General features: G+C 41.0%; 1 protein-coding gene across 1 annotated transcript in view; it reads left to right on the forward strand.

Moving 5' to 3' along the window:
- Positions 1-14,087, forward strand: part of ADARB2 (adenosine deaminase RNA specific B2 (inactive)) — a 114,973-nt gene that overhangs the window by 40,743 nt on the left and 60,143 nt on the right. Inside the window, exon 3 of the mRNA XM_035896815.1 lies at positions 10,686-10,800. Within this exon, the coding sequence (XP_035752708.1) occupies positions 10,686-10,800 (115 nt within the window). The remainder of the gene's footprint in view (positions 1-10,685; positions 10,801-14,087) is intronic.

Consider the following 14,087-nt stretch of genomic DNA (forward strand, 5'->3'; position numbering starts at 1 on the left):
TGTGTGCCAGCTTCTCCTTGCTGGGGAGCCCTGTGAGCAGAGCAGGAGAGAGAAGCGTGCTGGATGTAATTTACTGGAGTGCCCTTTAGGTTATGTGCATCTTAGCAAGGGAGCTAACATCCAGCCATTACCTTAAAAACACAGATTGGTGGCACAGTTTTATGTATTCTGAGAGCTGCATATGAAGCTGGTTATTCCTCTTTTCTCTCTGGAATTGCTGTTTGAATTTTGGGAGATTCTTTCTTACCCCGTGGCTGTACACAGAAGCCCAGACATGTAATGCTAGACACCTTAGAGATCCTTAGAGGTGTCCTTCCAGAGGTATGGTGTGCTGATAAAAGAAATTTATTCATATTTATATTATGCCCCTTTTTTTGCTGTAAGGGAAGAATTGCACATTCTATTTCTTGTCTTTGACACTGACTTACATGAGCAAAATATTAAAGCTGATAGTCTCTCAATTTAATCGTCAATTATATAGAAATAAATATATTTACCTATCTGACGAATTTTCTACAGTTTGGTCAATTTGTAGGTAAACTGCTTTGAGATTTGTGTAAATAGATAAAGAAATTGAAATAATTGAACTTAATTACTTTATCCTTTTATTATTTGTCCTTTTTTTTCCCCCAAGAAGCTCTTCTTTTATTGCCCACAGTGAATAAATCACTTAAAGCAACTCTCTGACGATCTTAAAGTTTTCATTTGCAGTAAGAAATCTGAGCTGTAAGTGAAAGCTGCATCACACTCATCCATGGGCAGATCCTTTCCTCCCCTCTCACGGGTTTGGTCCCACGGGAAGGGCAGCCCGCACAGTGCCACTCCACAGTCTCCTGGCCTCACTCTCACTCCTCCCCTGGGCTCTTTCTTAAAGATAAGTCTGCTGAGGCAATGGGTTTTGCCCAAAAGTGTTATCACAGGGTTTAAAAAGGCCATTCCTGATTCAAGGTGTGGATGCTTGTTTAGGAGATTTTGGCTGGAAATGGAGGGGAGGGTGATGGGGAAATGATATTTGGGTTTTAGAACAGGGGCTAAAAGTAATGCTGAATTTTTAGCTCCAGATACAGGCTCTCAGCAGATATAAAACAGTAAAACTCTTTCTTAATTTCAGCAATGTTATGTTAATTACTTGCATTTGACCAGTAAGGGACAGTAAGCGAGGGAGGGACTGTTTTTTGCCCTGGCCCCAGGCACACACCAGTCCCAATGGCTCTGTTGAGTGCCTGAGGGGCAATTGGGATGCAGCAGAAATCATGGTTCTGCCTCTCCTGGCACGAAGCCACCATGGATGATGTGAACTGTCCCTGCCAATTACACATTTGAGGAGAAGCCCAGAGAAGGGTGAGGTAACATGAAATGCAGATTGCCTTAGCACCCCTCCCAGCCAAGGGAAAGGTTGTTAGCAAGGTTACAGCCGGATTTCGAGAATCATTACAGCAAAGGACAGCAAGATCTTTAACAACAAGAAAGTAAAAATTTCAGTGTCTGTATAGTAATTGCCACAGCATATATTATACACCTTGCTCGACAGTGATTCAGAAAGTTGAATCGTGCAGTGCCTTGCTGGGATCAGCAGTTCAGAATAGATTAAATTTGTTTTGGATACTGCCTGCACCCTGCTTTATCTAACAGAGCATATGTGTGATGGGGAAGGCTCCTAATAGTGCAGCCTCTTAATGAGAACCATAAACACACAGGCATAGAGTTCCAAAGTGATGCTCAAGGGATTTGAGCAAGCACTGTTCTCTCCCTGCTTTGAACATTTACCCAAGAGCTGCTAACTGGTTAGGCTTTGGGAAGAGAGTGGGCCACAAACAGCCAAGAGTATTGTATGTGATGAGGGTTTTGCCACCGTTACTTTCCAAAACATATTCATTTTAATGCACCTAAGAAAGATAAAGCGAGGAAACAGAAAACTGAAAGGACAGTTCTCAGATAAAGCACTGATGTTATTAAAGAGAGACAGCTCATAATATGAATCTAAAATCTAGTTTTTTATAGAGAGCATAAAAGCCTTTTTACAGAGTTAGCCATTCCTAGGCACTGGTGGCTTTATAGAGCTTTTATCTAGTTAAACAAAACCCATTCGTGCTAATTTAATATCTGTAGTATACAACAGCTTGACACCTGAGGCTTGTCCTAAAGCAGGCACAAGGCTGCAAAGCGAACGCTACTTCATTGTTTTGAATTATTCAGCACTTGCAGCCAACCTTATGTGTGCCTCTGTAGGAAGAAGGCTTTTGGGTTAAGGATCAGTAAAAGAAAAGAAAAAAGGCAAACAAACAGCCCCTCCTTCCTGGCGTTTGTTAGCAGGTGCGGTATTGACTTCAAGAATGATTCTGCAAAATTGGTATGGACATTCTTCATTACCGGAGCGATAAATGCAGAGCTGTACTCAGAAGAAGCAAAGCTGGAAACTTAGCGCGGCCTCCTTTAGGGAACAACTGTTCATGTCGGTGGAAAAGCTTGTTTCCTCTAAATTCATTGAAATGGTGCTTATTGGTAGCATCTTTTTAGAGCAAGATGAATGCAGACAGCAATGAATCAACCTCAAATAGAGGGGCTCATCTGTTAGCATCCTAACATTAACACTCTAATGTGAATTTAAAGATTCTAATTAAACCTACATCCAAAATGTTTTCCTACTAAATAGAAAAACGTACTTTTTGGAGGAGCTGGGGCGTTTGGATCTGACAGCATTTCCTTTTTCAGTAGTATGCTTATTTTATGTGTTCTATTTTCTTTCAGTCACTCCAGGGGTTTCTGAAACAAATAAAAAGATACATTATATTAAGTTTGATTGATTCCCTGTAGTCAAAGGATATATTGAGAAAACAAACCAGGTTTTTTCACTGAGCTCTTAGAATAAATTCCTGATTGATCTTTGTACTTCCTACTGTTGCTACAAATTTCTTTTGAGATATTTAACATTGATTAATCTTACTTGCAGGATCACATAGTGGTACCTATGTGCAAGTTCAGAAGCTTTTTCATTGTATCAGAACTCACATCATAGCTATGTTTTTAAATTTGTCCGTCCCTCTCCAAATGCCCCAATAAAACTTGGTTTCCGGCCCCCTCTCCCCCATTTCAAACTTGATATTTGTGTGAAAAAATTAAACGTTTTAAGAAGCTCCACGAACAGTGGCACAGTACCTCTTTGCCATTCATGACTGAAAATCTCACGGAAGAGATTTAAAACAAAGTTTACCAGGACACTTTTGAGTTCCCTTGTAAAAAAATTTCAGACACGGTGAAGGACTTCTAGCTCACATTTAGCCACTCAAGAAACATCAAAAGCAAGAAGCCTACTGCAGTTTTTCATCATTGCTGGAGCATATGCTCGATATGTGAACAATTCTTCAAAATCTGATAAAATGTTTTTTAGCAGACCTCACATTCATTAGAACAGGGTCGAATCTAACACCCAAAGAAGTCGTTGGGAAACCTCCCAGACATAAAGGTGCTGAGGCTTACTGAAGATGGACCTTAACTAACCCTCCCATTCTACCTTTGTCTCATCTTAATTTCTCTGTGCATGTTGTATCCTTCTAGCCCCAGGGCAGGGGGCGGCTATCATTTTCAGAAAGCCACAGGTTACTGGGAAACCCAAAAAACCAAATGGGTGGAAGAAAGCGTTTTCTATTATGACTCCCATTCTGGGGTCCATCAGGGCTTTTTGTCATTCTTTCATCTGCCACACAGGGACAATTTTCAAACTCTGCCTCATGCAGCAGCCAGCACAGTGCTGATATTTAGTAAATGATCACTAATGATACAAGCAGTGATGTGAAGGAAAATATGTTTTGTGGGGCCTGGGAAGTTAGCAGGGCAATCGGCCTCCAGCTGGGCTGAGGGGAGGGAAGTAGCCAGCAAATAATCGCTCTGAGCCGGGGAGCCCATTGCACAGTCCGGGTGAGTCGGCCAAGCCGGCCGAGGTCAGCCAAGCCACTGAGGAGCCTTCATGAAGACAGAGCAAATTTGGGACATCTGATGATTACAGAAATAAGGAATTCACTGTGGTAGCCCAGTATTATATGTAGCTAAAACATTTGTAATTAATAGGACTATGAACAGATGGGGGGGTTGGTGAAAGTGATTCTTTTGACTGGATCAATAGGAGCCGTTGATCCTCCCCATCAATCTTGATAAGAAAAAGAGGAGAATATTCAGTGTCAGAAGTGTCTTATTGGAGTTTTCATTAGAAGCTCAGTGTGGGAAGGTATACGGAGCTGCTGCCTGTGCAGCAGATGCCCAGTCCCCTCTGAGAAGCATGAATGAGAAGACCTCTCTGACTCAGGAAGTACACAGGATATGAATGCGGTCAGCTGAAATGAAAACATAGCCAGACAAAATAAAACTGTGTCCATCTAAGATAAAACAAAGCCCATATACACTGACCCTGAGGGATAAGTCAAAACCAGACACAATGATCAATACTGTAGGAGTTATGATCAGAGAGAAATAATTACTGCACATCTCAAGGAAAGAACCACAATGAATTCCCTGGCAGTGCCTTGCTCTTTGAGTAATACCCTGTAAATGCCTGTGCGTGCTGAAGGAAGGCTGAGTTATGAGGGGCTGTGGACTGCAGCCTCCAGCCTGGCTGCAGAAGTTCTTGCATGACACTGCCTGGAAGGTCTCACCACTGTCAGTGCTGTTTGCCTCACAGTTCCTTTGAGAGGTGAGTAAATCGTCCCGTTTTACCTCTGGAGAAGTGGGACTCATGACAAAGCAAGTGGTTTGCACCGAGGCTGCCAGGAAGCAGAGCAAGGACAGAACCCAGCCTGCAGCCCGCTGCCCATGACCTACCGCTCTCCTTCCCTCCCCAGGTCACTCCTGCCCATCCATTCCTCTAGGTCCTCGTTCAGCCCTTTCCACTGTGCTGGGGGAGCTCCTGGTGTTAAATTGATGCTAGAAGACTGATGGTGGAGGGCAGCCCATGACCCTCAGCTATTTCTCTTCTCAAGGTTGCATCTTGAAGATGATGTAGCACCTGGGAAGAGCCTGACTAATTCACTGGCTCTAGGGTGCAATCACTTAGCGGTGAATCTCCAACTAGCTACAGCAAACTTATTTACAAGCCTGGGAAAAATTGTCGTGTAGCAATTTGCTATATGCCCTGACCAGGAGCAGCGCTTCAGGATTGATATTCTCTGTGCTGTGTTTTCCTCCCCTCCCATTTAGAGTGTTCCACAGGAAAAAAATACAAACTCCCGCTGTCAATGAGTGCACGTTTCCCCCTCGGCCAGTAAAAAGAACTAGGTGTGCATCTCCTTTTATCTGTGAAGAGAGTTGTGAACTTAATTCAACCTGATCCCCATTCATCGTGTTCAACATTTACCCCCCAAATGTCAGTGATTTTCTGGAAAATAAAGTACTTGGAAGACAGGAGAAACAGAGCCCTTGGTGATATCTGTATAGCAGAATATTTCTTCCCATCCATATGCAAATCTAACCTTTTTGATATTTCAACCCTATAAACCCTAAGACAGGATTTCAATAGAAAATGTTTACTAAAGGCTTTCTCCTTTATAATCTATTGATTTTAATATCCTTACTACTCCTGTTGAATGTCAGTTTTACCCTGAAGACTCCCATTGCAAACTTGAACACATTTAATTATTTATACCATTTGAAATATTAGTGCTGAGAAATGATTAAAAGTTTTTGGTTCTGTAATAGTATGATCTGAAGTTTGATTTTCCTTTGTGAATAACACAAGTAATTTGATATGGTAATCAAGGACAGATGAATACTTCAGACAACACAGTGCAGTTTTAATAGTAATGACATCTATTTTTCATTTTCCAGCCTCCCTGTATATGTTAAAATATAACTCATTAAGTACCGTAGGATCTCACTGTCTTCTTTCACAGTGAACAGCTTAGCATTACATTTTCTTTCTTCTGCCAGGCACCTGAACGAGCCACTGTTGCTTCCACCAGGAACAGCAAGCATTTAGGCAATGAGCATGGTTTGAGTGCAACCGAGAGCAGATTTACCCCTCAGTGTGGGTCTGGCAGTTTTGTTTGCCTTACTCATATCAGTCACTGTATTAGCAAGACCAAGCAAAGTTTTGATCTCTAAGAAATTGTCTCTTAGACAGTATTGTTTGTACAGCACAATCTATAAGAGGACCTATGAAAGGTAAGATTTTGATAGCAGGCAAACCAAAGCAGGGGAATTGAAAGAAGTTCAGCACCTGGAAGGTCAGTTCTTCCCCAGAGGTGTGGTTTTTCCTCCCAACACACACCCAGAGCCAGCATGGCTGACCTCACCCTGCCTGGCCAGGGCATGGGCATGCTTGAACTCCCTTCCTCGCCGCTTGAGCCATATCTGGAGCATCAGTCAGGCATACTTCCACTGCCTTCAGTGGTGTTTTGTATCAGACCCCAGTTTTCCAAGAGGATTAAACCCCTGAGCATAAGTCTCTCCCAGGTCCAGCACTCAAGTGGCGTTTGAACATTTATTTTCCTGTGTGCCTTGGTAAAAATTTTCAGAGTCCTGACTGTCCATATCTTTTTATTTTCTTCTGCCCTGTCCCCCTGCCCCAAGCTGCTATATCTCTGCCATTATATGATCAGTGCAATTGCATGCACCTCTATTAATTGCACTGGATTTCTCTTTCACAAGGAAATTTTCGACTCTTCTTTTTCCCCCATCTTCTGAAATTTTCCCTTTTTCTACTACCAACCTGATAGTTGTTCTGAAGATGCCAAGATGTATTTGGCTCTTGTATTTACTCCAGATGGAGACTTTCATTTTCACTCATATCTGGCAGTAGAAACTGTGGTGTCACCAAACACAACTTTTCTCTGAGATTAATTGTTTTGATAGTAGAGAATAACAAAAGAATGATTCCTTTTGTGTGTGGTTTTTAAGTTATTTCTGATGGCAGCTAATATAGTCTAGCCTGTATCCTGAAAGCTCAACCAGGCTCATGATAGCCATCAATAGGTGGATTTTTCTGGTTTATATCCCGTCAGGAGTGATTATCTGGGCATGTATCTTTTAGTAGCCTAGGATTATTGTGTAAAAGTAAAGCAAGAAAACCTCTGGAATGAAATCTCTGGTTCTAAACTGAGCAGGGGTAAACATACCAACTCTCATCTCCACTGTGTCTGTCCTGTATGCATTAGATATGTTTGTAACCAGCTTTCGTTTCATAGAAACATTGAGAAGCAGGCTAAAGGCTCTAAATAGGCAGAAATGCTGTCACTGATTTCATTGCATGGGACTGGGTCAAGCCAAAGAGCCGCTCTGGTGTGTGTTCGAGGGGAAGGCAGTGAGCTACGCTTCTTGTGATGTGTGGGTGTAGGTCAGGAATCTAACACCATACCCAGCTCTGCCACCTGCCCAGCTTTCAGGGCCAGAGGGTTCAAGGCCCTGAAATTAATGCTGCACCACATGGATCAATCCTCAGTGTATCAGACCTCTTACAGGACTGAGCTGTGCATCTCTTGACTTCTTGTTTTTCTCCATCTGCAAAAGGAGACCGCTCCTTTTCCTCCTTTCCATTTTACTTTAGAATATCCATTTGGAAACTTAGGGCAATATGATAGCCTGTAAATGACCTCTTAGATTCGACACTATGTTTCTGGTTGTTTTTCCTGCATCCTATATGTATTCATGTATGTCTCTCCTTTGCTTCTATTAATTTCGCTGGCATCCTTTTAGGCAATGGATTCAAGATGAAAAATATTCGCCTGACTTATTTTAGCTAAGAGGCTTCACATTTAATGGATTTGCTGTTCTTTAATGTCCCAGGTCACTCCTTGAGATCAGCGAATGCCGAATTCCTTATCGTCCCAAAATGTTATCTGAAGTCATGTCGTTATTTTGCCTTTAGTGAGTCTCTTTGCTCTCCGGCTTTGGAACTTACTGCCAAATGAAGTAAAGAAAGCTCTGACTGTGGGGATTTCTAAATCCAAAGTTAAAAGTTATTTGTTCTATTTAGCATTTTTAAAATTATTCTTTTAGGAATTGTATGTGCCTCTAAGCTAATTAACTCTTAATGAGCACAAAATGCCCTGGGATCCAGATTTGGAGGGTACGGTAGAAATGCAGGCATGGATTGGACTGCAATACTGCAGGAGATGAAATTTATGATTTGATTCTTTTTTTAAATGATGGCGCAGATAGTTTTATTGAGACACTCTTTTTTCTTTCTTTCTTTCTAGTCTAAATAAAGCTGATCAGATTTTCAGTCCACCATATGGGGCCCAGTTATATCAGTCCTGCAAATACACTTCAGTTTTCCGTTATGGATGAAGTCACTCTTCAGTAGGGAAAACAAGTTTAGAAACAAACTTTCGCATTATGAAAGACAGGCAGTGTTCCAGCGCTGAGCACTTAACCAGAGCATCAGGAAATCAGAACACCTGGCTGTGCCCGGCTCCGTGCTATTCCCCTGGACCAGTCCCTCACCCTTTTAGTGCCTTCACTCATTCATCTGTAAAGCGCCTATAATTGCATTTATATCACAAGGGTGCCTTGATGCTTGACAAATGAGAATTGACCCAAAATTCATCCTTCAGAAGCACTGTCTGAGCAATATCTTGCTCACATGGTGGTTGTGGACAATTAGATTAGAAGAGGTATAAATGCAGTCAAAGTGAAATTCCATTTCAGAACTGTCGAACTGTCAAGCTGTTCTTGATAATTTTTCTTAGTTTTCATCTAATTCTAGTGTAGAATTTTGCATGCATCTCCCAGAAAGGGTTTATATGCCTCTCTCCTTCTTTTGCAACAAGCCAGTGTATTTTACTCCATGTTATATTAAACTGTCTGGTTTTGGGCAAATGGTTTGTTCCCAGAGCAATACCTTGGAAAGCTGCATTTAGCAAAACAAAGAAAAATTATTGTGTCAAAGAAATCCTATCCTCTATGTATTCAAGCAAATTACAATCACTTACAAGGATTGTACATGCAAAAAATATTCCAGGTTTTATGAGAAGGGGGTTGCCTAACTGTTCTTTTTTTTATTTAATTAGATTTTTTATATTTGCTATCATAATGTTTAAAAATTAAGCTGACTTTCTGCAACAAACTGTAGAAACATATGGTGTACAGCCTGCAGAGGCTCTCAGTGGCAGTAGTATTACCAATAATATTTGTGAATTAGAATCTGCTTTCCTCTGAAAAATAGCTGTGTGTTCTCCCAATTTAAAATGCTGTGTTTTCACCGACATGTTTTCATCACCATTAACAGTTTTGGGAGAAAAAGAATGGATATGATCTTCTTTAATACATTTCCTTGCTTCTGTGTGCCTGTGGATCTTTCAGGGTGAGGAAGGCTAAATATCAGACTCAGCCTCTCCTCCGCATGTGCCATGAACCCTCTTAGAGAAACCAGGAGAATTCAAGGGGCCCTGTTTTACCAGGACCTCCCCCCCAGGTAGCTTAGTCCAACACCAGGAGAAAAACTGGAACTGTTGCTTGGTCAAGACTATTCTCCTAACACTTGGGGCTAACCAAATTACTGGATGCCAGGAGGTCTCCTGTTAGAACCCGAGAGTAAGCTCCAGCCCCCAGGAACTGCTCCTGGAAGGGTTTGTAGGCACAGCTTCGTTTCCCACAAGAAATCATATGGCTCAAAAAAAAAAAAAAAGTCCTTTGGATCTTACTTTTTTTATGTTCAGACTTGCAAAGCACTTTAAGAACAACTCACACTCACAAATGGTGCTCTTCTGACTTATCTCTAATGTATGCTTGAAAGGCTCTGTGCCAAACAAAGTGCAGAGATTAAGTAAATGAAAAGATATTCAACGCTGCAGTGGGGAAACGGTCCAAGTAGTGGCATTCTCAGGAGCACCAGAGCTGGTTTAGGTTCATATTCATCCATACGCAGTCTGAGAATTCACTTTTTAGACCTTTTACCCTTCTTGGCTTCACCAAACTGCTTCCCAAGGCTCTCCTGGTGACTGGACTCACTCAAACCCGAGGGTTCAGACCACACAGTCTCTAGACCCACCCGTCAGAAAATTTGACTTTTCAACAAAGCCGCCATGCTCAGGAGGAGACCTCAGCACTACTGCATGCCACCAAAATCATGCAAGTAACATCTCTGGTAGAATGTGCAAGCAGAGGGTCTCCTTCCCTTCCTCCCAGTGGCTGTTGAGGCAGAAGCAAGACAGACCATGGTACTGCTCGGACGGCATAAGCATAGCCCAGATTTCTGAGCTGATTTTTGTACCTCAGTAGCTGTGAGTCATTTAAAACTTGACAGCACAAATAGGTGGTCCTTACCTATAACCCAGGCCTCAGCTCAGCTCTCAGGCTTCAGAGGGCTAATGGAAATTATCAGTGGGCTCATGGAAGTAAGTGGTTTGGTGGGACACTCCTCCACTTCTTTAGCTCACTACAATAAAATGTTTTAAGGACCAACAAATTTCCTGTGAACCGATCCTGGACATCTAGGAAGCTGAAAAAAAGTCAGCCTTGAAATTTTCTCCCTTTACCCTAGTCAATAAAGGTCTTTAGCTTTAATTCAGTTAATTTGGCCATTTCTGAAGGTGATGTGTGTAGTCGATAGAGATACTCCTTTTATCTTTCTTCGGGTAGGTGGTGTCTAATTCTAAAAGGGACCTCTCAGCAGTTGACAGCAGGTGACTAATCTGCAGAAACGCCCAGGTGCCTCAATCAAAGAAAGTGAAAAAATTCTTTCTGACTATGTCTTTCAGGATTTTGCTGACTCTGTTTACCAAATGGTTGCACAGAAGTTCCAGGAGCTGACAGACAATTTCACTTCCATGCACGCACGCCACAAAACTCTTGCAGGCATTGTGATGACCAAAGGTAAGATATCCTCTCATTTATTTTCCTCTGGCATTTTTCATGACTAAGTTATACATTATTTACCTGGTCCACAGTATTGAAGGATGCCTTTACTCCCACACAGAAAAATAAATAGTAATGCAGAGAAAAGAAACATTAAATATTTACACCTCAAGTAAGTTCACACAAAAAATATTGGCAACAGAGGTAAAGATTTATTCATAAATACGTCCCTACACTGCTTTGTTTACTGGACAAAATACAGACCTGCCTGATTTTGTATTTCCTAATGGATGGGGTAGTTTTAGTTATCAATAAAAAGTTGTATTATTTATTAATTGCTTTTTTAGATCTGGAAATACTGAGTTCTTGTTGTACAAGGCCACCATAAACTTTGTTTTAGACTGACAATAAAAACAAATCTCAGGCCATTCCCTTTCCAATCAAGAGAAACAAAACCCAGAGGATGCATAGTTTTAATTCTGCTCTGCTCTAACAGTGGGAAATACTTACCAGCAGGGCCAAAATTTTATATTCACACCTGTTAAGACGTAAGTGATGGACACATACTACACAGAAATCTTTAGCCCTTTGATGGAACTGTTGCACAGATGGTCTTTCTTTCTTCATGAGCACACCTCAGTTGGGGCACCTCAGTATTTATGAGGATGTCGGCAGTGGAGATGCTGCCATAAACTTCATTCTCGCTCAGACACGTGGAGCAGTGGATTGAGTTTAGAAATGAGAGGATAACCTCAGAGGGGAAAGGCATGTATGATTCATCCAGGTTTGTCTTACTCCTTCCTTTCATACGTTAGCTAGATTCAATAGGGACATTTGTGAATATTGCAAGGCAGCAGGATGGAGACAGGATTATCTGCTGGAACTTTTCCAACCACAGGACCTAAATACAGCTAAGAGTTCTGTGCAGAGTAACTTATTCTCCTCCCTTCTGATGTGAAAAGAGTGAGTGAGCAATCCTCTCCTGAAATTAGAAGTAGAGACGCTGGCCTAAAAGTCTTTTAGACCCTGGTTGAAACTGAACGGATCCTCAGCTAAATTTGTTACTTTGCTTGATCTGTTCTGGTTAGTTATTTTTATATTACTTCAGGAGCTGGAATAATGGATGAGTCTCCCATTTTTTAAGTGCTGCACAGACACAGTGCTGTACAAACACAAAACGTGGTAGGTAAGTCCTTTAGACCACAGAGGACAAATTCAGTACCAAGAAAAATAAAAGAGTGTGCGATTGATTTTGGTATGTGAAAGGTGCACACTAGACCCAACATACCAGCTGCCATGTCCTAGTCAGACTTCTTGACTGTGGCACTCATCAGATTTAAACAAAGTGCTGTAATTTATTCAGAGGATCACTCTCCAAGTAGGAGGACCACAAGGAAGAATGTTTAAATATGCCTTTTATAAGAAGCTGAGTTCCAGCATCCAAGAATTTTTGCTTTAACTACTTTTTGAGGGGAGGTTGTTCCCAGCTCAGTGTCCCCGTTCAGTTTTCAGTGTGTATTTTCCCTGTAAGAATTTCATCTCATTCCCACCTTGCCAAACTACAGCCCCTGGCATCCTTTAGCGCAGGCCTAGACCTGCTTTAAAAAGCATCATGGAGCCAATGCAGCTTCATTGCTATATGATCAAAGAAGCAGTCATATGAAGGACAGTTTAAAACCCCACCCCGTATGAGAAGAGAAATCACCCAAAGGAATCATAACTTCCAAAATTGTGGCTGCTGCATGCATAAAGTGCTAGGGGAGGGACAGGGCATGTCCAAAGCCCTGCTAACCTTGCTGTGCAGTTGGGGCTGTCTATGTCTCTTCTTTAGGGAAGTGGTGAAAGTGTCCTCCCACTGGCTTTTCTTATGCGTCTTATGCCCTCAGTGGGATTTTACACATTTGTATTTCATATTTCTTCTTAGTCAGCATTAAGACAAAGTATAATTTTACTCATGTTCACAAACCATTTCCCTCAAGGCTTCTTTTTTAATTCTCAGTTCCCTTTTATGAATTCCTTCAGTCTGTCAGCCATCCAATTTGTCAATATCGTACAGGTTTTGTGGAGCCTAGAAAAGAAATTCACAGATACGAAGTGATTCACAGATGATGCAAAGCTAGAAACAGCCTTATCTTGGTACATTTTCCAGGAAGACTGTAGTTCCTTCCAGCACAAGGATGTCTGCCAACCATGGCAAGACGAATCATTTGCCATTTCTGTCATTATTTTCTGTACTAAAGTTGTACATTTGTGGTCTGTTCCCCACCATCATTCCCAGAGCTAGCAAGGATCTTGACACACTCCGTTCAAAGATGGCACAGAGCAGTCTTCCACATCAAATGCTCTAATAAGTACCAATTTCCTGTGTTTTTAACATAGAATTTGGCAGAAAACACTTAAAACTCTGCAAAAAATATACTGATTACTTCAACAAAAACAAGTCTGGTAATGTCTTGTTGCATTTAGTACTGTACACAACTATAACAGACAAAAACTAATTTGTTTTTACCTTCGCTTCAGTTTAATGTCATCCCAGCTAGAAACAGATTTATCTGTGCTTGTACAGTTTTCAGACAAAGCTGGTAAAAAGCAAAATGTGATTCTGTGATAACTGCTGTTAAGATAATACAAAATCTCTACAGACAAACCAGAATTGTGCTAGATTGGTTTTCTTTTCCTGAACTCTGACATTTTTTCTGCCATTTCAGTTTCCCAGGGAAACCAAAAAGACTTACATTTGGGTGCTGTAATTGACTTATGCTGTAGCACCCAGGGCAAATTCTGAAGCAAGAGAAAGAAAAAAATGTAGAAAATTATGTTATTGACTGACTGTGAATGTTCCACAGTAATAAATTGCTAGTCAGAGAAACAGGCAGTCCAATGTATTTAGATATGCTTTTCTCTGAATTGTGATGAAAAGTTAAAATCTCGATGCATTTTTCTGAAAGTAAGTTTTCAAAACATTTGATTAGTAGACATGTAGATAACCTTGAAAAAATGCACCTAGGTAGGAGTAAAATATCACACTGGATACCAGCTGATGTAATGTTATCTGATGTAATATAATAATTTAATATAATAATAATTCAAACGCTAACATAACAGATCCTGAACTAAACATTTCAAAAGATGGAAGGGTTGAAGTAAATGATTTAACAGCTCTCCAGTTACAATGTATTTGAAACCTGCCAGTCCTCTAATACATTCTAATGTTGTTGAAACACGTTCCGAGAAGATTGTTCTATCAAAAATTGTTTGATTGACTCTAGGAAAAATTGTTTAACAGGTAAGACATTGCATTCAAA

Source organism: Egretta garzetta, unplaced genomic scaffold (genome assembly GCF_000687185.1).
Source record: "Egretta garzetta isolate BGI_Z169 unplaced genomic scaffold, ASM68718v1 scaffold6, whole genome shotgun sequence".
Taxonomy (NCBI): domain Eukaryota; kingdom Metazoa; phylum Chordata; class Aves; order Pelecaniformes; family Ardeidae; genus Egretta; species Egretta garzetta.